This window comes from Manis javanica, chromosome 2 (assembly GCF_040802235.1).
Source record: "Manis javanica isolate MJ-LG chromosome 2, MJ_LKY, whole genome shotgun sequence".
Classification (NCBI taxonomy): domain Eukaryota; kingdom Metazoa; phylum Chordata; class Mammalia; order Pholidota; family Manidae; genus Manis; species Manis javanica.
Genome location: NC_133157.1, coordinates 72,903,156 through 72,931,020, shown reverse-complemented (window position 1 = coordinate 72,931,020; position 27,865 = coordinate 72,903,156). Strand labels below are relative to the sequence as shown.

The following is a 27,865-nucleotide window of genomic DNA, read 5'->3' as shown; positions in this document are numbered from 1 at the left end:
TGTTTCTAAGAAAAATTCTAGGGTTGAAAGTGTATAACAATGGAAATGACAGCTTCCCAAAGAGGATTTCAACAGCTAGCCTAAGAACACGGCAGCGTCCTCCCCCAACACCTGCTGTGCCTGCTGCTGTTCTCAACCTTTCCACACCTGCCCTGCTGTGCCTCCCGCCACACCTGGCCACCTAGCACTACAGTGGGTTTGGAGGAAGGACTGGCAAAACATCCCCAAGGAAGACTGACTCACCAAAAACACTCTGTGGGGCTGTCCTCACTGTCCTCATTCTACACTACTTAGCCTGTCAAAGGATGGTTGATGAGGGGAAAAACTGAAAATACAGACGAGCTGTTTTTAAGTACAAAAAGTAAGGCAAAGAAGGCTTTTGTGAATGGTAAACTATTTTGTCCATTCTTGTCTTACTGCCTTTTCTCCTGTGATAGGATTTCACCCCCTCCTCTTCTCCAGCTCAACGGCACCCATCTTTTCCACCCCACACCAGGTTTTCTGTATTCTGATTTGCTGTGTACACAAAAGGTCGCTAAGCCAGTAGATTAAGCAATTTTTAATATTCTGTTGACTTTCTAATAATATACTGAAAATATTAGATGCAGTTATTAGTGATAATATTAATCTTACCATGCACAAATGAAAATCCATTTTATATGCTTCCTGAGCATACCAAACGTACGGCCATACCACCCTCAACATGCCCGATCTCATCTGAGCATACCAAATGCAGTTGGCTTCCCTTTTAAAGGAACAGAGAGCCTGATTATGGGATCAGCTGCTGGTAATAACAGTTGCAAGCATTTCTGGTAAAATAACAAAATGTAAGTGCCATTTATAACCTACATTTAGGGTTCTTTTTACGATATCGTTCATGTTCTAGTACACAAATGAGCAGCATGAGGCACTAAATTCAGGGAGCCTGCAGGTGACTTTAGCTGAGTTTTCTAAAAGGAAAGTTGGAGTAATAGGGTCAAAGACAAGTGTAAAGAATAATCAGTCAACGTTGCAAATACAAAACTCCCCCAGATTCAGGTTCCTGATAAAAAGCTACTTTTATGCTTTGTGAACATACAGAATAAAAACAATAACAATCCAAGAAATTGAGTTGCTTATCCACCTTATCTGCCAGAATGTAAATTCAGTAAAGCATCAACCACTAAAGTCCTGGCAGAATCAATCCTGCCACCCAGGCCACCCTTTCTTCAGGAGGGCTGACAAAGAAGATTTGTATACTTAGCACAGTTTCTTACATTCTATCACCAAAGTACACAACAGTGTGACCCTTGGTTCCTGAGAGCAGCATCACAATAATGTAGATCTCTTTTACCTTATTTTTCAAGTATTACTGGAAAAAAGAAAATCAGTCTTTCAGGGAGAAAGGGTAGTAGAATATCTAGGAACCTGGTGTATTTGCTAATGGAAATAAATCTGCTTTCAGGCAAAGAATTTTGTTTCCTATTAACCTTTAGATATACATTTAGGGACTGCACATAAAAATTAGGAGTACAATTACATGTTATGGATATTAAAGCTGGACACATAGGAGGTTCATGCAGTGAAATTTTAAATTTCTGCATCAGGAAACTAAGGAAATGAAGTTGGCAGAGCTAATCTGTGGCCGGATGAGGGCCAGATGGGTCCAGTCTTGCCTCAACCAAATGCTGATTCCCACTGACCAGTACTGACCCTGGGTGTTTCTAAATGTGCTTAATAACATGGTGTAGGCAAATACCGCTGAACAGTACTGGATTAGAGCAAAACAAAATACCCAAAAAACCTTCTCCTCCTGTCTTATCTCATTTGCCAAATCAACACTCCTAAACCATTTGCCTGCTTTTAATGTTCTATCTATGGCTGATTCCTATTGGTTAGTTCCCCATTGTTTCCTCAGACCATGTCCTCCTTATTGGATTCACTGAAGCCTCAGCAAAACTTAGCAAGGTTATTATTTACTTCTGGTCACTCCCACAGTCTTGTAAGCTTTGAGCCCTGGCTGAGCTGTTTTTCCCACGGCCTGTGGACGGAGAACACTGGTTGGGAGGAGGAGGAATATGCAGATTAGGTTTCTTGTTTCCTCATTCCAAGAGGCTAAAAAAGTACATGTGAATCTCAATTGCTCTCTGAAATAATCCCAACCAGTGATTACCAGCACCAACCCAGCTGTTCTGGGCACATCCCCCATCCCAATATTCTTCCCACTTTGGGGAGAAAAAAAGAAAGACACATGGACCAAGAGTTTCTACATCTTGGAGCATCACAGAGCAAAGGCAAAAATCATGCTCCGTCGTTCAGGAGAGCCAGACTTAGGAAACTGAGAAGGACATTTCCAAGATATAACATTAATCACCTATTTTGCAACTGCCCAGAAAGATGCCATCACCTTTAAATTTATGCTGAAGGAGTAGAATTCGAAAAATTTCTTTCACAGAGAATAAAACCATTTATTATCAACAGGGGTATGAAAGGAATTTATTGTAAATGTTTGGAAAGGCATCTGGGAAGGAGGACAGAGGGATGCTCCAGCAATGCTAAAACGTTTATATTCTTCTCCAAGTTAGCTCTAGGTTACAGGCTGGCTCTCTGTGGACTGGTTCCAACTGCCAGCTCAGCTCTGAAAGGGAAGCGAGCTGCTGCTCTTCTCTAAAGCCCACCATGGGGCTTGAATGTCACAGACCTCTACTCTGTGAAGCAATAACCTTCTTCCTTTGTGGAGTAGCTCATAACATTTCTGAAAGAGAAAATCAGCCCTTTATATTTTCTTCCCATAAACATAAACCTGACTTAAAGCACATCACACTTCTGAAAAAAATCTACAAGTGCCATTAAACTTACAATATGTATTAAGACTCTGTGGTGGATATTCTGGGGTCCTGAAAGATACATCGCATGTGGCCCTTCCCCTGGAGAAGAGACCAGCAGTTGGTCTGAGCACCCCATGTGTGAGAGGTCAGTCATCCTCATGACGGTTCCAGAAAGTATTGTCGCCTTTGCTCAGGGTTCAAGGAAACTCTGATTGCTTAGTGACTTGTCCTGGGTCAAAACACTATAGAGAGAAACCAACATGATTTTAACCCTGGCCTCTGACTTTAAGGCCAGTCCTTTCTACATCATCACAGGCTGCAAACAGGAATGGTAAGAAAGACAGTACAGTGTAGTTCAGAATATGCAGTTAGTTGCCTGGATGATCAGTTCCCCAGGAGTTCTGGGAGAGGTCCCTGTTGCACTGTCGGCTTTCATGGCTGTAATTTTGGCTACCATTGACAGTGCCTGAGTGTGCTCAGATGGGCCCACTTAATGCACTGGCCAGCGGCCGATGTCACATGCAGCACAGTGGTGAAGAGTGCAAGCTTGCCAGGAGTCAGACTTGACTGAAACAGTCATGCTTCTTAGTGGCCAGGATACCTACTTTGTCAAGACTTGGTTTCCCATCTACAACTTGGGTGAGGTCCTAGAAGGATTGTTCCATGCCTAATTCAAGTGGTTATCTGAATTAAATAATCATAATAATGTTTAAAATCTGAGAATTCGATTTGATTATTTTCATCTTAAAGATGAGGACTGTAGGCTCAAGTTAAGTGAAAAAAGTCTGCTATAAAAGCCATTTATACTTTAAGATGATTTGATATTATCCACTCAGTTCAATTTATACTTGTTTATTACAGAGTGGCCTTTCATTCTGGTTACTGCCATGTTTTATTGAAGGAAATCCCAACAGCTTTCTCAAATCTGTGTTTAGAATCACAGAAACTCAGGACTGTCTGGACCAAACTTAAACTAACCTAATCCCTCTCCGATTTTGTATCTTCTCTATAAACAAGGACATCCAGACTATAATCGAATGACTGTGATAAGGACTTCATTTCTCCATGTGGCACAGTAGTTACTATAAATAGAACAAAACAAACGAACAGAAAAGAGGACTGTTACTGAAATCTGGTTAATCCATGAGTAGAACAGAGGGTATTAGAATGGAATTGGCAAAAGTTAATATAAACTACTCATGGGAGTAAAAATAAAATCTCTCAACTAAATCTGAAAACAAGGTGACAATAAATATTTGACTTTTGCACGTATACAGGCTAGAAGTTTGTTCTCCTTTCTATAAAAATGCATCCCAATTCACAATAATATAGCCATCTAAATCTGATACTTACTAATCTGATATTTAATCATCTACATCAGTTATCTGGTGTCAGATAACTTTGTGATGATAAGAGAACGTGAAACTACATATGTGCTTATGAAGACACACATTTCTTTGTTTCCAAAATGGATAATGTTATATTGGGTCCATTTGCAAGTCACTTCTTAGCTTTGTTAAAGGCTTAAAGACACAGAGTTCCACCAGGATACAGTTAAATCCTAAAGGAGGATTTTTAGAACAAACCCCAGTTAAAGTCAATTTTCACTAAGTGGAACCAATATTAAATAAGCCCCTTTGTCTATCTTTGCCAACCCATATATCATTCCAAAGTTTTACAACATTTGCCAACTAATTTAACAGCAATCTGTCACTTATTAAAATGCAAACTGGTATCAAGCCTGCTACAGCTGGGTGAGTATCAGATAAACACATACCCATTCCAAATGGAATCAGTTAATTTTATTACAAATATCATTACTTCACTTATTCATCAAGCTCATTATACCTCTTCCTTCCCCTTCTGGTGAGCATATGACTTTAAGGGTAGAGAAATGTGTGTGCACACGTGTGTACATGAGACAACATGAGACTGTATACAACCTCGTGCTTTCAGCAAATATTCCAAATAGCAAATCAATTGTAAAATCTGGTGAACTAAAAAGGAAACCAATACTGGAAAGGGGAATATACTTCTCAGAGACTTCATAAGAGGCTCAACAGCCAGGCACGTGCCAAGAGATGTTCTGGTTTCCATCTGGACCCTTGAATAAAGTAAAGATGGGATGAAGACCATGGTTCCAACAGAGAGGGGGCCAATGATTCTCACTTCACCTCCTTTTGTTTCCCATCCTTGACACTGGTTCTGTTATGAATTCACTGGATGCCTTAATCATAAACCCAAAGCATTAGAAGCTCAGAGAAAAATGACCTGGATTTGAAAGTGTACTTCAGATAAAATGGCACAGCAAACTCTTTAGGCTGCATTACTACAGTATCTACAATGAGCTACATGATTTCTCCAGGTAAAAGATAAAGGTAAAATTAGGTGAAGGGGAAACCAGAAGAGCATTATATATCAACTATACTTCATTAGAAAAAAATTAAGTGCCAAACCAGTGCATGGTATGTAGGGGATACTCAAGGAATATTTCTTGAGGAAAATAGTAAGAGAACTACTGGTAACCTTAATAAAGGTTTTCTGATTATGGAAAAGGGAAAAGATTCACTTTTAAGTTTTTTTGCTTGTTTTCTAAAGGTCATTATTAAACACACTGGTCAGGAAACTGTCAATGCATTTGACACGTGCTGATGAATATCAAATGCACCAAGTATTATTAAAGATTAGTAATCCAAATGGGCACAAAAAAAAGATGATTGCAAGGCAATTGGACTGCACAGAGGAAGTTTTGTTATGTGTGTTTAGTCTATCGTTCTTAATGCTTACCAAGTTCTATTTGCTGAAGGGACTTTGGGAGTTTTCTTGCACTTTATTTAGAATATTAATTCATCATTTTATGGTGAGCTCCCCAATGACAAGGATGAGTGTTATCTTTCACTACCACCTAGCAAAGTGTCTAGAATATTCTAACCAACCAATGAATGCAATCAGGAATACATGAATGAATAGAGTCTATCAAAGAAAACTTTAGGCAATTAGTTCTTATTCTGACACCAAACCTGGGGTCACCTGTATCTGAACTGCTGTTAATTGGTTCACTCACTCATTTTACAAAACATTTTCCTATTTAGAACTTCCTGCGTAAAGGAAGCCAAGAGTTTCCCTTGAGGGAAGTCTTTGCCAGTCATACCAAGGAGCAAGGCGAAAGGATCCCATGGCAAGTGGAATCTGTCAGTTTGAATAAGAGAAAGTTTTGAATTGTCCTTTCCTAAGATGACACGTTAAATGTGGATTCTGAGACCCCTGGCAAAATTTTGAAAGACGTATGTGCCCTCCCAAGAAGCTTAAAATGTTCCTTGTTGGTCACAGGGAGAAGTGATGAGTTTTAAAGAGAAGACAAACGACAATATTTACATATAAAAAATATTGCTTCATCTGCAGTGTTCATGCTGAATTGAAGGCTGAAGCTCAAGCTAGGAGGATGGAAGTTTTGGAAGTACTTTATTGCTGAAGTCTATATGAGAGATGATGGTTCTAATCGTGGGGACAAGAGGGAAGATCCCATAGACTTTTAGGAAGTAGTACAGGAAAAAAAGGCTCATGAGATGACTAGGATGAGGAAAAGAAGAAATCACAAGTATTCAGAAGAGACTGGGTCAATAACATCAGCAAGTAAATAAATATATAGAGGTTGGTAAAAACAATTCACCCACTAGAATTATTTCCAGTTCTAACATTCTGACCCTAGAGGTCTAATGAGTTTAGCTGAATTTTCATAAAGTAGTTCCAAAGAATTTAAAATGAAATTAAATTGAATAGCTATTTTTAAAGTCATGGAAATAAAAGCTCTTGTGTAGTTTAAGTTTAGAACATTAACTAAGTAAGTTAAACATCTCTCTTTACTGCAGGACTTCTCAGAGCCTTTAATATAGCTTTTAAATTTCCAAAGGGAGAATATAATAGGTAGTGTTTCTCAAGCATATTTGACAACAAAAACCCTCTACCCTCCCCTACCCTTTTTAGCATTTTATTAATTTGGGTTTTATGGAATGAACTTTAGAAAATACTCTCTTGGATATTTGTCTCACCTATTTTGGCCATTCCTTTATAATTTCAAGATTATATACTTACCTTCCCTAAGGATCACAACAGCATAAAACAGATTAAACTCAGAGATTTTGAACAATCAAGACTTCTTATAGTATTTTGCATGATTAATCAGTATGTTACTTTTATTACCCTTGCCTTTTCAGGGATGATAATGGTTAAGATTCATCACAGTTACAGGCATTAGTCGTATAATCCACACAACAGTCCTATAAAGTATTTACTAGCATTCATTTCCATTTTTTAGAGAATCAAACTGATCTTCAGAGAGGCTAATTAACTTGAACAAAGAAAGTATTGGAATCCACTGGAGAGTCTGAATCCAGAGTCTGGGTGCATTAACCACCAGGCTATATACCCTGTATGCTAATACTCATTTCTAAACTATTAATCAGAAACCAGGCAAGTGTGATCCTTAAGAAAATTCACTCAGTACATGCAGTAAATTAGCAATGGCAAAGTGTCATTCGCACATTCATTGGTTCACTAAACAGACACCGTTTTAGGTACTTGGGATACAGTATGGAACAAAACAGTCAAACTCTGGGTTGTTATGGAGACAATCAACCAGGTAAGTAAATACAATAGTTTGAAGGAGGGATAATAATTGCCACAAAGGGGTTCTGAAGGGTTGGAGTGCATGTGTATTTTATCATGGATGGAAAGAACCAGGCAGGCCTCCTTGTTAGGACAAATTAGGTGAGAGTTCAGAGAAGAGCCCTGGGTTTCATAGAGGAGATCACTGTGACCTTAACAAGAAGAGCTTTGGTGGCGTGAGGGCGTCCGCGTTTGTCCTGATGTAGTAGTGGCTTCAAGAGATCATGCAGGGAGAGCTGGTAGAGGGCAAGCATGGCAGCAGGTCAGGGAATTTTGTTCTCAAGGGAAAAAGAGAAATGAGGCAGTCACTGGGAGGACATAAAGAGACAGGAGAGGGTTTTTTTCTCTCTTTTGATAGGAAAATTAACAGTATGGACATATCTGGCTGGTGATACTACAGTTCAGAGAGAAATTTTGATGATGAAAGAAAATAAAGTTGGTTGAGCCATGTCTTTGAGGAGATGAGAAGGGATGGAATTCAGTGAAGAAATGGAGCGGGTGGAGTTAGATAGGAAATGAGCAATCAATTCACAAATGTAACAACATTCCTGTACCAAACAGGACAGGAATGACAATATGGAAAACAATTTATTAGATTTCTTTGAGGCCCATGTTCTGACTTCTTTAGTTATGCTGAATATCTCTTTTCTGTAGAATTGGAGCGAATAGTATCTATTGTATGAGATTATTGTCAAGATTAAAAGTTATCTATTTCAGGGCTTCGAAGAGTGACTATAGTAAATTACACTGGCAAACGTAGAATATTGTTGCATTATTACTATTGTTAATTGTATGCAGCCCAAATTACATACCTCTAATTCTCACATTTAATTTTATAGCTTCTGAGCATCAAATAAATGCCATCTTTGGGAGAAAGAGAAAGTTGTTAATTGTGACATGGTTGTTCAACACAGTTTCTCTAATGAAATTTTGGCACATTAATTCTAAAGTGGCTATAAATTGAATCAATTCTGATTTTGTTAAAAGTCTTTGAAAACAGTGTTACATTCTACTGAGCCAAATACTTATCTTATAGTAAACAAATTTTGAAATCCACTATTTGCTATGTTTTTGATTAGCCCCAGCAAGCAGAAGGAATGGATGCAATCAATACTTGGACTCCCTGAGCAAAATTAATTTATTTCCTTTGTGAAAATGTTTCTCGATACTTAGGCTTTTCTCTTGACACCGATCTCTTTGGTTATCTTGACATTGCTGCCCCTTTAGTCCAACTCATTACCGACTCTTCCCTGGACCATTTCAAGATTTTGTTCTTGTCTAGTCAACCCTCTCCCCACATACTGTTCATTTTCTATACAGTAGTGATCTTGCAAAATTATGTATCCCAAAAAGCTACTACTCTGCTGAAAACCTCCAACAGCTCTGTGTAACAGAATAAAATGCAAACACCCTCCACAGTTTAGGAAGCCCTGCTGCATGGGCCCCTGCCTACCTCTTCAACCCACCTCTTAAACTGCCTGCTTTTGTCCAAGTTGCTCCCCACACCCAGATTAGCATTCTGTGGTGAGAACACACCCAAATTATTCCCCACTCAGGGTGCTCTGCTCATGCTGTTCCTTTTGCACAAAACATCCTTCCCATGTTTCTTCACATGACTGGCCTCTGATCACTTACGCCTCATGTTCATGTATCACTGCCTCACAGAAGACTCCCTATCCTCCCCATCTGCCATTCTGCTTCCCACCAACAGTGCTATTTCATTCCTTACTCAAATCTTTAGCTCAAACAGTCTTGATTGCTTCTTTGTGTGTTTTCTGTCTGGTTGCTAGAATGTAGAGACTTTTAAGTATTGCACATAAAATGCAGATGTCTCCTTTACCCCTTTATGTATAGTATACAGAGAGTGAGAGTTCACTAAATTTAATAGAAAGAATAAACAAATACTCATTCCTGTATTTTTGTAGATGATGTAGTTAAGACCCCATTAAGCCAGAGTAACTTTAAGTTGTCACATCGGTTTTCAGCTAGCTATCTGAAGTATTTATATTATTAGCTATTTTTCATTCATTCCTTAAATCACTCAGCCAATACATCGCTTGTTTCTTTACTGTACTCTATAATCTAACTTCAAAGTATTTACCCAATTATTTTATACATTTTTGACCATGTATATGATATAAAGAACACAAATTAGAACAATCTTAAAGAATATAAAGTTTACTGTCTCATCTGATGCCTGATAACACAGAGTGAAAGGTTCCTTTTTCTTGAAAAACACTACCTAATATAATGCTCTAAAATATTAAATTATATATTCATAGACATTTAGAGAAACATCCCTTGGAGAAATATAAATGAAATTCAAGACAACAAACATAGATAACTGAAATGAATTTGTATATCGAGGTTATCTCAATGAAATTGAACATATGCTTATTTTAAGGGCAAGTAAAATTGAATGTGTGTATAGATGAAGAAATAACAATATAAATGGCATCACAGAACTTAGAAAGTCTAAGCTAACTTTTATCATAATATTTTAAATCTATCACTACAAGTAACTCAATGGAATCATCCAGAACTCCACAGTTTGGAAACGGTAGAGAAAGATGGGGGACTGAGGAGAAATAAAAATTTTTGGAAGGATATGATCTCTTCTCTGGGAGGGAAAAAAAAGAAAAAGTACACCGGTATTTATTGAGCATCTATTATGTTCTAGGTATTATATCAATTGCTTTATATGCATTATCATCTCCTTTAACAACACTCATGTCTTTTAAATAGTACTCTTATTACTCTACTTCAGCTGAAGCAATGGAAGCAAAGAGGTAATTTGATCTATATCAAGGCAGAAAGCAGTAAATGAAAGATCCCGGACTCAACCCTGGCTGAGGTCCAAAGACTATGTATACTACACACGTAAAAACCCTATCCTTTGATCTGATAACATTTAAATAGGTCACTGCTGCTTTTACATAACTGGATGTGCAATGCTTGGAGCCAGAGAATAATTTGGTGTTTTTAAGAGTTATTTCTTTTGTTACTACCTTAACTCTAAAAGTAATGGTTTGTTTTAAAACAAAAACCCTTTTTTCCTAGATTAAAGCTTGAAACATCCTCAATGGAATGTTGAATTAATTATGGTATCTTTATACTCCAAAAATTTTGAAACATTAAAATAAATGAGTTCTACCCTTATGGATTTTCTGGGAAGGATGCCCAAAATATTCTGTTAGGTGAAAACAGCAACATGCAGGGCATATGATCCCCATTTAGTATAATGAATGTACATAGGAATATGGGGGAGAGAGAGTCCACACCCCTCACAATGCTTATCAAGTGGGTGGGAAATCTAATTTTAATTTCATCTTTATAGTATGATTTATTATAATAAGCATGGGGTTACTTTTGTAATTAATGAGTATAGAATAAAGTTTTCCAAAATAACTTCTTAACATAATCTTTTAAGTCTGAACAGCGTCCTCAGATGATCTCGTTTTTAATCGTTATCCTTTTCCCCTTCAACCAAAGTACATTTTTAATTTGGCTTACACATTGGACTTTCACAGTTCAGACTGTCACTAAAGGAAAGATTTCCTTAGAAAAAATAAATCTGAAAACCATTGTACCATGTCATGTGACTCAATGACAGCTACTAAGTATGGGGCATTCTTTCCATAAATATACACTTGTAAGATTATGTGCAGTCCTAGTATATTAATGAGAAATTCCAGCTTGCTCTCCATTACATTAAGAGCTCTATACATACAGTTTGAAAATTAAATATGAATTAAGCTTGATTTACTTAACTTGAATGACCATTCTATTGATGGCATAGAGAGAGAGAATACTAATCTATAGTCTATGGCTTTGGTAATGAGATCACCAGGTTAGAGTTCATTCATTTGGTGTTCAGGCACCTTGAAAGGAAAATTCTAGGCAATGGATTGAAACATTATCCTATAGTTTAAAAGGGTTCTGATGTAGCTGAGTACTGACGGAGCTAAAAAGTATGTCTTAACCAAACTGTCTTGTAGTTAGGAAATACGTACATAAGCAGTGCATAAGCTTTCCCCTCCAGTTTATTTCCTAATTACAAGAAGACAGCTCAGCTCAGTCTTGTGATTAAAACCCTAACACCAATTCCACCAAGGTAGAAGAACCAACATTACACTAATAACTGCATGCATTCCACTGCTCCCAATCTGAACTGAATATATAACAACTCTGTGGTTAGTGTAATTTATAGTAAATTAATTTAAATATAACAAACATTTACCGAGTACCACTCACTGGAGTTCAATGTATTCTAAGGGTTTTACAAAGTCTATAAAGATTAGTAAAGCACAAGCTCTACTCTCCAGGAACTTCCGATTTAGCAGGGAAGACACACACAAAACTAACTCTGATATAAAGTACAGGGAAAACAGGGTAGGGATTGTTTATACTTAATTCTAGCTGGGCAGTGAGAAGGCTTCTGAGAAGTGACAACATTTTAGTTGAGGCTTGTGGTAAAACAGAAAGACAAAGGGGTTGCCTCTGGTGCAGCTCTCCTCCTTGCATGATTGTAAGCATGCAATGTCCATATTTTTTATTTAATTTAAATAGGACAGGATTTTTTAGAGCTGTAATTTGAAACATTTAGTTAGGTTATGTGGTCAGTTTTTTGGGGATAAGTGGTCAGTGAACCTTTTAGTGAAGTCAAGGAAAATGATGATGGGCTGCACTATCTGGTTTGGGATCCAGGAAGCCAGCATACCAGTAATATTGTCCTGAGTCAGAGGTGGCATGAGAGAAGGGACCACAAAAGAGAGATGACCAGAAGGCCATGGTTGGACCACCTGTCAACACCAACTGGAGAGGTTCAATATCTTGACTTCTCAATCTCACAGTCCTGAGAATTTACTTCTCCAAATGCAAGATTAACATATTCACAGATACATTCCCTTTGAACAAATCTAACCATCCAAATATACCTCTGTTTTTGTCAAGGGAAATTCTCCAGCTCTTAGCTCATTTCCAAAACTGATGGAATGTACAACTGCGAAGGTTCAGTACCTCTTCCTGTTAACCTGTCTCCTGGCTCAGCCTGCGAGCTCCATCCACTCATCCAGACTGGAGGATGGAAACCATAGTTTAATAGAGGCTTCCTATGAGAGTCAACACTGATCGACAGAGTTTGAGCTGAGCTTTTCAAACCTACCATTCTGACGCCATTTTCAAAAGCCTGCCGAGTGAGCGGAGCTGGGCCATCCACGGTCTTGCCGTCATCATCTGGGCCCCAGCTAGCACTGTAGATGTGCACGTGCTGGGGATTGAAGCTCACCGACTTCGCTTCCACCATGTCTGTGACATCTCCATCAAGCATCCGAACTCCTTTAGGACAGATGGGAAGTGGTTTGATTAGAGGCTTGCTACTTAACACCCAAAGACATATTCCAGTTACAGCATTTTGAGAAGAAAGAATAAATTTATAATCAACACTTGTGTGAGCATGTTTTTCCCCAAAAAAGGATAATGTGGACTTTTCTGAAGCTTTTCTGGAGAGAAAGGAAGTTACAATGCATGTAAAAGAGCAAAATTTCTTTAAAATATCTATTGTTCTTCTTCTAAATTCCACAGTTTCTGCCTTCTTTTTATCTGTCTCCAGTGAGCCCTTGCGAGAGAGGGCTGCAAGCTATCCATCTTCCCTAAATTTCTCTTTATTAAATAACTTGTGTTCATAATTGGTATAAAGCATTCTGACCTTAGTAGTCTCACAAAATCTGGAAAGCTGCCAAGTTAGGCTGTCTAATTCCCTGCATATTTAATATTATTTCCTAATCTATAAGACTGATGCAAACTTAATATATCACTACTTTGCCAAGTTATTTATAAAGTAAATAATAAATGAGAATGTTCTCTGTGCATGGACACACTGAAAAATCCTTGAGGGGTTTTAGCAAGGTTTAGTCATTAATCTTCATTTAAGTATATTTCCACAGGACAGATAGGAATTTATTATTAACCTTAATTTGCAGAAATGGACACAGATACTCAGAAATCAATTATATGTCAAATGCCGGGCCTTTCCTTTTTTCCTTTTATTTTGGAGACATAGAACACCACCACATCTAACTATTAAGCAAACATCAGTCTCCTTCAGCTTAAGCTAAATAACATCCCCGAAACATTGTATTATTTTAAAATTTTATCTTTACAGGCCAAGCTTACTCCTTGGGAAAACCTTGTTGCCTAGTAGGATTTCAAGTTTTTACTGGTAACCAGTAAGTAGGGCGTAAGTAATAAAACCCCTAATCAGGCAGTTTTAGATGCTATGTGGTTTGAGGATGGACTACTGGTAGAAAATAAAAATATTCTGGAAGGCACTTTATTTTCTTTGTACTTTAAAAAAATGTTCAAGTTTTAACTATAAAATTTACAAACATGGGGATAAAAAAGAATGACCACCAGCACTGATATAGTACTCAACAACTGTTGACATTCTGCCACATTTTCTGCATTTAAAAACATAAATATTAGGCTGAACCATTCCAAGTTATATGACAGATATGACACTAAATACTTCAGTATTTTTTCAAAATCGAATGGCAATAAAAACATTGTGAACAAGTTCCTTTAAAAATTACGGAATGGAAACTGTACTTAAAGGCTTGTCAGAACTTTGTTTTGTGGAGCAGAATCCCAGGTGTGGGGCTCTGCATGGAATGGGTCCTAAGTAACTATTGGTTTGTTTTAATTTGACATGAATATTCAAAATTCATCTGCATGGTTTTTACCAAAGAAAGATGAACTAATTCAAATTCTTACTTTCTACTTAAAGGTATACAATGGAACTTCTACTGTACAAAGAGATCCGAAATAAACTCTGCACAGTATTAACTCCACTGCATAATCCAACCAGTATCACAGCCAGCATGCAGGAGTACCCACACAACACCTGAATTCAGTTTTGACATCATGAAACTGACGGGAAGTCCCTGAAATAAAATGCTTGATGGAATTCTATCTAGAGGGTAATAAGAATTGTCTGGCCAAAAATTAACAAATAAGAATTTTGTTTCTTCAAGTTTAGAGATGAAAGGCAATTTTTTCTTTATGTGACTGACACCTTCACATCTTGGGTCTGTGGGTTAAATTTATAATTCAGAATGTTCTTGTTTTTTGGATGACAGAACATTTGTAAGTCACTGCCATACTTTTTTTTTTTTTTTAACAGGTTCTGTTCAGCTAGGTCAGCAATTCATCTGTGAGGTTCACAAATGCATCTCTTCATTCCCTCAAGGTGAGTGAGTGCTGGGTTAGCACTGGAGGGTTATGACAGGGACATGGATGCATGTCTCCATGTGTGGGAGACCATGTGTGTCCAGGACAGCGAGAAGGGCTGACGGGGCAGTCACTGCCATCCTCTGATTCTCTTGAGAAGATCAGGGGCCTCCAATGCCCATGCCAAGTCTTTCCCCTGTCTTTAGCTCCTCCATGAACCTCTCCCTTGACACACAGCAGATGCTCTCAGAATACAGCTGCCATACTGGCCAGCAAGCTGCCATACTCTCAGGATTCAGTGTGAAGTAAAATAAAGAAAGGGGTCAAATTTTTACTGAGGTCTGACATTCAAGATAGTCTCCGAAAAACTTTTCTTTGCATCATCATTATATATCCCAATTGTCCCTTTTACAAAATGTCTTCATTTACCCTAGAAAGGACTGTCATTTTCCTTTTTCAGAGCCATCTATATCTACCACTTGGAAACAAAGAAGTCGATCTAATTCCAGGAGCTACATTAATCTGTAACACTGTTTAGGAGACTCCCATGGGACACCTTCCAAGCTACTAGGATTTAAAACATCTCTTACAGTGTTTTCTTCCCATTTGTGTGTGGCTGTGGCACCAGGCTACAGTTAACAGAGATGATTACAAATGGTAAAGTAAGAATTTGCTTCTAATAATGCCTGGATTTATACTGCTTTGCTTAAGCCTATGTATATGAGTTTGTGCATCTGTGTGCAATATCACATATAATCTGGCATTACTAATGGAAATAGTATCACTACATTATGGGACTACAAAAGAAGATTTTACCATTTACCATTTTGATTGCAATCAAAAGGAACTTTTTGTAAAGTCTAAGGAAAAGAAAAAAAATTTTCTGCTTGGACAGAAATTCAAAATGCTTCTTTCCATAGAGATATTACGGCCTGATGTTTATATTATTACTTCTTTCTGACCCAGAAACACCTGTATAGTTTGGTACAGATGTCAATGACCCTATCTTCATTATTAAACATTTTTTTCATGCCTGTTTAAGGAAAGAACTGTCTATGTTTGCAACACCTTAGAGGTACTGCTCCAGAAGCCTCTAACTGTATTGAATAACACATGAGAACATGGACATTTTGCTGTTAACAGCAGCTAAACACTGCTATGCAAAAAACACACGCTGTCTTCAGTTCAACAAGGGCTCTGCAAACCCATGTTCATTTCTATATCCATGTAGAAGATTATTTCCCATACCTCCGATTTTGGCATTGAAGGCAATTCCCACGGTGCAGTGTGAGTTGTTCGCTGCAGCTGCCACTTCTCCAGCGCAGCGCGTCCCATGCCTGTGGGGAGAACATACTTTCTAAAGTAAGACACTCCATTCTTACAAACTCAACACGTCATTGCCACCATTCAAACCTCAAAGTGGTGAAGAATGTATCAAGCTGTGGTGTTTCTGGAACATGCTACCCAAGCAGAACTTAAATGGACAACTAAGTTGTCCACTGCAACTTTTAGCACTTAATAGAGTTTTGGATTATATTACTGATAGGCTTATTTGCTGTGTCTTACTTTCCCAACCAGAAAATCTCCTTGAAGGCTAAAATTGAATGGCATGGTTTTCTTTCTGTATTTTCTCAATTCCTGCTATCCAGTGTGGCAACCTGGACACCAACCACTTCAATTTTATTTAATTTTAATTAAATTTAAAAACCAGCACTCAACACAAGTATTAGAAAAATCTAAGAATGTGGGCATATGAGAACCTACTTCTTAAACTATAAATACAGATCAAGGATCTTCAATAAAAATCTATCATCTAAAATGGGGTTTGCTATAAATACGCACTGGATTTCAAAGTTTTTATATGAAAAAACAACAATGTGAAACATTCCATTAACAATTGTTTCATATCAGTTACAAGTTGAAATATTTTATTTAATAACATGTATTACCAAAGTTTGTTTCACCTTTTTTCAAAGCTTTTCTCATCTGTGGCTACTAGAAAAGTAAAACATTTTTTTTTGTGTGTGAAAAATACTCCTATTATTTCTCATCACAATAACTCTGTTCCTTGATCAGGAAAATCCATTAGCTGAAAGGACTTTGAAGATCATCTTATCCAAGGACGGCAAAGAAGTTTCAAGGGCAAAGTACAGTATGCTTAGAAATGGTAACCTAAAATGGTGTGTTGAGAAGAATTCTGCGGTATGGCCGAGCCCAGAGAAAGAAGGGTAGGGCTGACGACTAATGTCTCCCCTGGGTGCAGAGGTGGGGGTGGGACAACCACGATGCTGTTTGTAATTGATAATGAAGTCCAGAGCTCAAACCCTTCCCTCATTTTCAGTGGTAAGGGCTTTTAATGTGGCCGTGATATAAAGAGATCTGTCAAAAGCAGCCAAACAATGACTGAAATTCAGTACCCCTCAAATTCTCTTTCAGTCCTTTCCATTTTGCAGCACTGACTACACTCATCAAGGGATATGACTGCTGTCTATGTGGCTATGAGCAAATTACTGCTTACAACTGATAGGTACACCCACAAGTTTACACAAGAAGTAGCTCTATTCTTTTTCCACTTAGTACTACTGTCATGTGTGTAAAGACTTAGTAATGGCTTTCTATGTAAATATTAATCTACATATCATTTAAATGGTTACTATTACTCTACATAATCTTTTAAATGGTGCATATATACATATATGTAAGTCTGTAAGTATACACACACACACACACACACACACACACATCATAATCTCCTTAGAAAGTCCTCTATTCCTGGAAATTTACCCACTTCTTCACTAATATTAACAAGACTACAAAGAACAATCTTGAACATATACATAATTTTGTACATTGGGACAAATTCCTAGAAGTGGAATTACTGGATCAAAGAGTATATCAAATTGTTCACAGAAGATGAAAGTAATTCAAACCTCATAAAAACTGCAAGACTCTGACAAATAGTATTATAAAACATCAAATTCTTGTGCATGGCAAAAAAAGAAAGATCATAAGCTAAGTTGAAGGACAATAAGCCAATATGAAGAACAGGGAAAATACCTGGCTAAAACCCTCTGTACATAATCCCTTAAGAATGAATTTTTCAAGTTTTCTCATCCTTGCCAATCTGACATGGAAAATGTTATCTTATTATTGCTTTTGTAATTCCTCTGATTACATTTGATGTTGTACATCTTTTCAAGTATTTATTAGCTTCTCTTTTTTGTGTGTGAATAACCTTTTCATGCCTTTTGCCCAAATTTCTTACTGTCTTTCTGTCACCTCCGTTGCACAGACAGGCATACCTGCAGGTTAGATACTGCGGGTTTGGTTCCAGACCACCACGATAAAGTGAATATTACAATAACGAAAGTTAAGTGAATTTATTGGTTTCCCAATGAATATAAAAGTTATGTTTACATTATAGTCTCTTAAGTGTGTGATAGCATTATGTCTAAAAATACATTGTGTGTCCTTTAACTAAAAAACACTTTATTGCTAAAAAGTGCTAACACTCTGTACTTTCAGTGAGTCCTAATCTTTTTGCTGGTGGAGGGTCCTGCCTCGATGTTGATGGGTGCTAACTGATCAGGGCGGTGGTTGCTGAAGGTTCAGGTGGCTGTGGCAATTTCTTGAAATAAGACAACAAAGAAGTCTGCTATATCAACTGATTTTCCTTTCACCAACAATTTCTCTGAAGCATGTGATGCTTGCTGTTCAATAGCATTTTACCTACCATAGAACTTTCAAAACTTCAGTCTGCTGCTTTATCAACTCAGTTTATATAATATTCCCAATCCTTTCATGTCATTTCAACAATCTTTAGGGCCTCTTTACCAGCAGTAGGTCTCACCTCAGGAAACCACTTTCTTTGCTAATCCATAAGAAACACTTCCTCCACTAGAGTTTTGTCAATAAAATTGCAGCAATTTAGTCACATCTTCAGGCTTCACTTCTAATTGTAGTTTTCTTGCTATTTCTACAACATGTGTAGTACTTCCTCCACTGAAGTCTCGAACATGTCAGTGTTACCCATGAGGGCTGGAATCAACTTGCAAAAAAACAGTCTCTGCTAAGCACAAGAAAACAATGTACACTTGTATGTTCCAAATAACAATCTTATTTATGGCAATTTTTGGTTGTTATACACAATATTTAATTTAATGTGCTCATAATTATCTTGCCCTTCTGACATTTGGTTGTACTACTTTAATCATCAGAAAAATGATCAGTTTAAAAGGAAAAAAATCATTTCTTTTGTAAGCTCCAAGCTAAACTACTAATTTTCCCTTGAACCTACAAATTAATCACTATGATTCTTCAGTAGGCTCTTACTACATATTACTTCACAGCATAAGTGATTTTTACTCAAATGTCAAACTCCCTTTATGAGTCCATTTTTCTTATGCTTCACTGAATCTATTATTAATTAATACAAGTGCTACTGGATCAGAAGAATCTCTGTTTTTAATTCTCCAGTTGTTTTTAATAAGACCATTGTGTCAAACTTGATTATTATATTGTGGATTTGTTTATGTTCTTTGCAGTTCTATTGATTTTTATTTTATTTAGAATGGAATTATTAGATCTTCCTGGTGAAACCATTTATGCATATGAAGTAACTATTGCTCTTGCAGCAAATAAAATGAAAGGTAATTGGTTAATAATTAAATTTTATACCATTTTTATTTTTAAAGATTCTGTGTTCATATCAGTCATTTCTTATAAACAATATGTTTTTTTTGAAACTAGGCTTTGTCTTTAACTCAAGAGTGTGTCCATTTATAGTGACTGTATCCACTGATATATTTATATTCACTTCTGTATTTCCCACCCCCCCCGTACTACTTTGAATGATATACATTGTATTATTTAGTGGTTATCCAACATAACAAAGTCTAGATATTCTTTTTAAACTTTTCTCAAATAATACAGACTTTAGAATGTTTCAACTCTGATTACCCACCTCTTGACAAATATGAGTTCCTCATAATTATACATTGGTTTTTTTAACTCTAGAAATTACCTGTTACTGACATTACTTTGAACAATCAATGTTTATCTAGATTTACAAATGCATTCTTTGCTCTATTTTCTTTTTTTTTTTTTTTTTGTAGCTCATACTTCCTTCTGGGATCACAGATTTTGTTCTGAAGAACATCCCATAAAAAGCCCTTCTGGGAGTCTTTTGGTAACCTTGGAAAATGACTTTATTTTACTGCTCTTGAAAAAAAATTCCATTGGTTATAGAGGTACAGAATTTCAGACTAATGGCACTTCAAAGATATCATTCCACTGTCCTCAAGCTTCCACTGTTTCTGGTGAGAAGTCAGCCATCTCAGAATACTACTTCTCTATAGATACTTTTCAGATTCTCTGTGTCTTTTCTATTATAAAGGTTAAAATGTTGTTTATATGGGATAAAACATTTCTTTATTGGAATTCCTAAACTTGTAATGTTTAAATCTTCAGAAGTTTCAGCCTCTGAAAACTGCCTTTACATTATTCTCTAGTTCTTCTTAACAGAATACTAATTCAGCATGTATTAGACCTTTTCACACAGTCTTAATCTTCAATCTCACCTTCAGACTTCCCATATCCTTCTCTCTCTGGGATGCATTCTGTGAAACTTGCTCAATCTGTAGTTCACTGATCCTATCTGCAACCATGACTAATCTGCTATTTAATGCATTCACTGCCTTACTTTTTTCAATCACTACATTTTTCATATTTTGAAGTTCCTTTTCAAATCTGTCTGGGTAATTTGGAAAGTCTCTTTTTCTTTAAAAATTTCTTTTTCAGCATTCATTTCTTGATACATATGAAATATATCTCACAATTCTAAAATATGTGACTAATTCTGCTATTAGTTTTTGCTGTTGGCTTGTTTTCATGGTGATGTTTTCCCCATGTAGTTGGTGAATTGTCCATTTAGAAGGTCAGGTTGTTTAGGTTTTTATCTTTATGATCTTTGAGGCTGGTATGGAAAGCTCTAAAGAAGATTTAAATTTGTTTCTACCATGTATATGGCCTATTTAGCCTAATTACAATTTGGACTATACAAGTAATATGAATTACAGGTAAAAATCCCGTGAGTGTAGTTGGTAATTATTAAAGGTAGTTGCTTATTTATCCTCTTGTCCCATCTATTACATAAGCTGAGAAAGTCAAATACAGTTTCTGTCTCTCTTTATAGTCTTCTTTTTCTATAATTAATCTATTAAAGATGATCCACCAGAGGATCTGTTTGATGCAGAAGTCTCTCTCACTACTCTGGACCAAGGCCTTGTCTCCTGCCTTCCCTGGGCTTTTAAAAATCCAGCTCTAGGCTGGCTGAAATTGGTTGACCACCCTGGAAAGTCCTTAGTGTCCAACTATTGCCTACCTAGTTTATAGATTTGAGCTTTCTCAGAGAAATATTCTTGTTGCCCCATTAGCTCAACCATGCATTAAAAAGTTCTTTAATATCTCCCCAGGAGTTTCAGATGTACTGCAGTAGGAGACATTTAATTGAATAGATATCCTACCATATTATTAATAACTAACTTGGTTCTGCATTCTTAAAGCACTATAAAGCCCTAAACATATTATGTGCATCATTGATGTACAGTGAATTCTAAGTAAAGAATAGAGTAACTATTTTCTTGTAAAAATATTTCTTGTAAATATTTCTGTATGCTGCTCTACCTTATGATGTAGGAACCATTTTGGGGGAGACATGGACATTTTTACTCCATTACTGAAGTATATATTTTAAAAATCAGTTAAATAATATATTGTAGCATACTGTAATTGAGGGTCCAAACTGCCATCTCACCTACATTTAAACAGCCCACTTTCTTCAGATGACAATGATCATTATCCCAAGTAAAGTACCAGCTATCTTTTTTTATTTTTATATCTTAGTTGGACTCAATGTTTTGATATGAATTTAAAATAGATCATTGAATAGTGGATATCATCATGACCCATCCAGGTACATGAACAAGATTCAATTTCTTCCATCTCCCAAAGAACAAAGATGGTCAGCAATATATAAGTATCTTTATGATGTCAGTTAAATATAAAAGTCATAAAACAGACAAAAATCTGTGTTTCAGATGCATTTTTCTTCAGAGACAACAGAGATGAGCATTTAGAGTATTTTCAGCATAAGGAGAGAATTTTAGATTTTAGTTCAGAAAACAATATACTCATTATATTATGTTGTAACCCACATGCACCAAAATATGAAATTTTCTAGCTAATTCTCATGTAATGCCTCTTGGAAAATTAGTCACTTGTTTATCTTTCTTGCACATGTTCACAATATTACTAAGACATGTATTTTCTGAGACTTACAGGAGATAATGCAGTTAGGTAAATTATAATGGCTATATAGGCCAATGAATTAAAGTGAATTGGACATTATCTAAAGTAAAGTAGATGTAGACAAACTAGGAACTAGAAACTAAAAAATTTATCACTTCTCTGATTCTCTTAAGGATATTATCATTACTGCCAGGGTCCTTAAGTATAAAATGTTTTATCACCTAATTTTTACTTGAATAAACAATTCTGTCTTCACTTCTTCTTTGGCTTTCTCCAGTCCTCTACTCACACTGCTTTGTGAGTTTTTCTTCTATATGAGTTAGTGGGGACAGAAATATTAACTTATTTGATCTTTACCACAGATCTGAAGATAAGATGCAAATAAGCTCAGCAATGAATCTGAGACATCAGGATACATGCAAGAATTCTACCTTTACAGTTGCCACTGTACACAAAGAAAAACACTGGTATGGATCCAAGCAATGGCATGTTGGAGAAAGACTACTTTCTATTTCATTTCTTTCTTAGAACAAACACCTTTAGCTGTTCATGGATGCTGTCTACACCTCACTTTTTCTATTCCCTTTTGACATCTGGTGTGCATGTTCTCTTTATGTAGTTTCATTTCATTTAAATATGAGTGAAAACTTGCTATTTAAGTCTACTGCAAAAGCTCTCTTAGATAGGGAGAGAAGAGCAAGAAGTAGTGATGTGTCTGGTATGTTCTCTAATACAGCACTTACAACTGATGTTTCTGATGGCTCACGCTGCTCCTGATAATATTACCACTTGATGTTTACATCATACTCTCCACTTCTCAAAGTATTTTTACCTCATCTAATTCTCATTTCAACTCTGTGAAGTAAGCAAAACAGATACTACTTATTTTACAAATGAGATAATTCGGTCAGTCAGATGGTGAATAGATGGGCAAAGATTAGATCTTAGTCCTTATATAATGTCTTTTCACTATTCCCAAAAAGCCCTGTGACACAGAGGCCCACATCCCTGTCTGAATCATTACCAGGATTTCATGACGTCTTCGTGTTCCACCCGACTTATTTTGTGAGGCAGAGGCAACATTATTCATTACTATTGATGACAGGATATTTGACAGTGTATTTTATAGAATCTCCAAAATAAATTATTAAACTTGCGTTAGAAAGAGGAAATGCTGGGAATCTTAAAAATGAAAACTTGAGAACAATGGACAATAGCTGAAAAATGGGTTACCACCCTGTCTTCAGCAAAAAGCTTACTGAAGTTCATGCAACCTATTAGAAAAAAGGAAGGTAAAGTAACATTTTTAAAGAGCAAGAAAGAAATAACACAGTCCATTTTTTAGTGATTAGTTTTTGTGAGACAATTAAGATAATAGCTTCTGAAGTGACTACAATTACACAGAGTCCCTGAGGCTTCAATAATATTAAGTTTTTAAAAATTTTATTAGTAAGGAATTCAGGGAAAAACACAGAGTAACTACTATAGAATGAATGTTTATGCCCCTCCCCCCAATTCATATTGTTGAACCCGTAATTCCACAGTGATGGCATTTGGAGATGGGACCTTGGGTAAATAACTGGGTCATGAGAGTGGGGCCCTCATAATGGGACTACAGACACAAGAGAACTTGTTTCTTTCTCACTCAGCCATGTGGGCTACAGGAAGAAGGCGGCTATCCGCACTCCAGAGAAGAGAGCCCTCACCAAGAACTGAATCTGCTAGTATCTTGAACTTGGACTTCCCAGCTTCCAGAACTGTGAAAAACAGATTTTTGGTACTTAAGCCACCAACTAGTCTATGGTATTCTCCTATAGCAGCCTGACCGAAGACAAAAACAAATAGATATATAAAAAAAGATTTTATTCAGAGACCCTTTGGTAGCTTAATATTGAAAGAATCTTCAGCATGTGCTTTAAATGACAGTTTTTATACTTAGCAATAAACAATATGAATCCTCCTTTTTGCCTTCAAGAACTTTATTAATAATAAAGAACAAAATTAATAATAGTTACTAGCATTCACCAACTGCCCCAAAGTCTAACAGGTTGTAGGCAAGGAAAGAAAATTTAAAATATATTTTACAGTGTTAAGTACCAATAAGCCAGTACTGAGAATTAGCATCACATATATCATAAGTAAATAACTAGTAGGTTTTTTTAAAAGCAGAAGAATATTTCTTTTGGAGGTTTATCTAACATATACATACATACACACATATGAGTGCATGTGAAATCTGAATGAAGTCTATAGACTGGCAAGGAATGCAAATATTGGTTTTGATAGTTTACTATAATTTCAAAATTTGGTACTACTGGGAGTATTTAGGTGAAGGGCAAGGGGGGGACCTCTACCATTTTGGTACCTTTCTGTGAGTTTATAACTATTGCTCCAAAAAAAGTTTTAAAAGTCACTGTGAGTCTAAAGACTTTATACAGTTATTTGTAATACTGGCTATAATTCAAGAAGGATAATTCAGTCAGAACACAAAATACTGACAATCAAATAAATAAAACTCAGGTGGTGAATATATTGCTTTAACTGTATTTTCCTACCTGTACCCATTTCCCTCTTTCCTACCCTCTCCAGCCTGGGAGTTTGTCTTCTCTTTTTCCTTTTTCTTCTATTTGTCCCTTCCTAGGAAAACAGCTTATTCATTGTTGACTGAATTCATTGTTAACTATCCTATCCCATGTCTAAAGGAATGAGTAAATAGCTTGGCTTTTCAGAGAACCTAGTTCTTTCCCTCACTTCTGTTGCTTTCTCAACTGTTACGTTGTATGGAATAAAGTACCATAAAAACCATGGCAGGCACATATGTGCATATGAATATGGTCTTAGGAGGGAAACCACCTCCTTATTAACCTCTCCTCCCATCCTCATTTTAGGGAACCAACAACGTCAAGGCAACGGAGTAGGAGAGATCCTTGTTGATGAAATACACTAATCATGATGATGACACGAAGCCCTTTATCTTGGCTCCCTGGTTAATGCTCTAGATTTACCCATGATGCTTTCTGGTTCCTCTCTTTACTCTTAATGATTAGTCTGCCATGTATTCCTTGAGCGTTTTTTCTATGAATTCAGATCACCCATGCCTGTCTATCTATATCCCCTAGTGATTCCATGATGTTATTCTCTTCTCCCCGGGTCTATTAAGAGCCTACAGCCCAGCTCTTCAAGCTCCCTAACGTCTATCACAGGGTTCTTTTTAGTCTTTGAAACTTAGATCTACTAGTTTTTGCTCCATGTAGTTAGAGCTTTTGGAGCAGCCTGATCTTATCTTCTGCTACAAATGGAGGACTGAGAAATTGTCTCCCCTTACCTCTCACCTATGAATAGATAGAACTTAGTCAGTCCTGATGAGTCATTTTTGGTCTGTCCTAAGTGAGCTGGGTGTCAAGGGTTTTCTCTTAAAAGTTCATCAGTGTGGCTCTGAGGATCCAACTCTTCCCTGGAACTGATGGGTGAACGTGGTGCCCATCTTTTCCACTGGACAATCTGTTGACTTAACTGGGATAAGCACTACCTGTAATTCCAGAAAATGGAAATATAACACTTTCTTTTTAAGTAAGCAATAAACTGTGTCAGGAATGCTGTTATTTCCCTAAAAATTATCAAAGTACCTCCCAAGAAATATTTTCACAATATTAGACCTTTCCTTCCCTCCCTCCTTCCATGCCTATCATTCTCCATTCTTAAGTCCAGATAATTCACATACTATGTCCTCAGTGTCTTCTCAGCAGGAACATAGGTGAATAACCTGAGTCTGTGGTGGTGCTCACAGTCTTGGTGGAGAAGATTCCAACTAAAGGATCAATAAAACTCTTTTCTTATCTATGGAAAAGTGACTTTATTTTAACTCTCTAGCTCAGGCCCTTTTGCTATCTCATTAACATGGAATATGGGCTACTAAGCAATAGTGCTTTACAATAAACATGAGCCCTGGTTGGTGAGTTACCAGAACTGGGAAATCTGTGGCCAGGACTATAAATATGAGAAGTATTCACTTTGGGCTTCTGACACTGGACCCTGGAAACTGAGTGTGCCCTTCCTTGCATGGCTCAAGGCTATATTCATAGGCTACTGCAAGAAACACTGTTCCAAACAGCATAGGGGCTTCTAAGGCAAAGTGACTCCCACATCCATCCATGTAGTTCTTTCTTGCACAGCTGCGGTGTCATTTGAGTGGTGGGGTGCAGAGGGCAGGGGAGGAGCAAAACAAAGTCCTGGGACTGGTGAACACTCTTACTGAAGAAACACAGCTGATGCTGCCCTATTGCTACATTACATTTCTACGCTGATTACCACTTGTGTCCTCACGAGTTCTATGAGTTTTATGGACCAATTGAACCTAAGGCCACTGACCAGGCTGTTGGTAGATTTATGCAAATAATGACCAAGTATTGAGGTACATGCTAATCAAGGTTTATGCACAAAGTGTTACAAGAATTTCTGCTCCAAGAGTTCTGGCCTGAGGTTGGAGTTTGCAAAAATGCTTGGTATGCAATCTAAACAACTTTCTCCTCCTCACACCTGAACTGATTTTCCTGTAATTTTGCATCATCATAATTAAAAGAAAAATTTCATAATTAGAACTCACTAAAGCATGAAATATGAAGTATATATGGAGTGTATAGATCTATAACGATAATGAAAGAAATAATGACCTGTGTCAAATTATTATTTTGATTTTTTTCTGGTCTATTTTTTCCATACAGATTTCTCTTCTCCAAATGTATTCTGAAAACCACCTCATATATACATAATTCTAAAGTAGCAAAAACGAGAGACCAAGATACTAGAATGTACCCTACACAGACAATATTCAATTTTATCTATACTCCTATATACAGGTACAATTCTATAATGACCTAGTTAACTATATGTAATGAGAGTACTCCCATGTCCAGGCCCATAATTAGTTTTTCTGAATCATTCATTTAGCATATACTTATTGAGTACATACTACATACTGAGGAATGTATTAAGTCACTAAGGATTTAACAGTGAGAAAAATAGGCATGCCATGAGGTAGTTTTAATGAACTCTGTTGGCCTGGAAATCCTGATTAATAGGCAGTAATTCACAAGTCTATGTTTATTTAGCAGTAATCTATTTAATGGTTCTGCTTCTATTTGTTTTTGCTAGCATATTCATGTAAAGATAACTTTCAATACCTAGACACTATAAAATAGGCTAAAAATATTTGTTGTTTTGCTCAAAATCTGTCAATGATTGACTGATGGAGAAAGGTGATATTATAAATGTTTGACTTCAACTTGTTTGACACTGCTTCCAGATCATGAAAAAATTGTCCAAACGCTTCTGAAGATTTCACTCTTACTTTGCAGGGAGTAAGAATCTAAAATAGGTGACTATAACATAAGCCAGTTTGTTTGAAATACAGGTAAACTGTGGCCTTGGAATTCAGATCCAATTCTGTTCCCTTGCTGTTCCATCTGCAGTATACTTTGGGGTCTGAGAGATGCTCGGGCCCCGGAGCCCTCAGCCCCCTGAGAAAGAGGACCTAAAGTAGAGATAAGTAACTCAGACACCTTCTCTTCACTGAGCTATCACCACTGAAGCTTAGCTACACCAAGCAACTGCCAGCTCTTCTGTTTATTGATAGCTGTTCCAGGGTCTCTTTGCAGAGTTCAGCAAAATCATTCCCTCTCACATTGCAAAGTTCTCAAAACTATAGAAGTATGAAACCAACAATTAAGGAATGTCTCCCTCCAAAACATATAATTTATCACTACTCTAATGATCAATTAAACATTTTAGTATCTGCATCATATTTCACTCAGAAATAATGTAAGGGATAGGTTTTTACTATGATGGTATATGCATGAGTT

The 27,865-nt window shown here is 36.8% G+C and overlaps 1 protein-coding gene across 6 annotated transcripts in view; it reads right to left on the bottom strand.

The window, feature by feature from the left end:
- PCSK5 (proprotein convertase subtilisin/kexin type 5) overlaps positions 1-27,865 on the bottom strand; it is a 433,086-nt gene that overhangs the window by 264,481 nt on the left and 140,740 nt on the right. For all 6 annotated transcript variants that reach the window (XM_017664305.3, XM_017664306.3, XM_036991294.2 and 3 more), the window contains exons 6-7: positions 15,948-16,036; positions 12,637-12,809 (exon numbers count right to left, since the gene is read on the bottom strand). In XM_017664305.3, the coding sequence (XP_017519794.3) occupies positions 12,637-12,809; positions 15,948-16,036 (262 nt within the window). The remainder of the gene's footprint in view (positions 1-12,636; positions 12,810-15,947; positions 16,037-27,865) is intronic.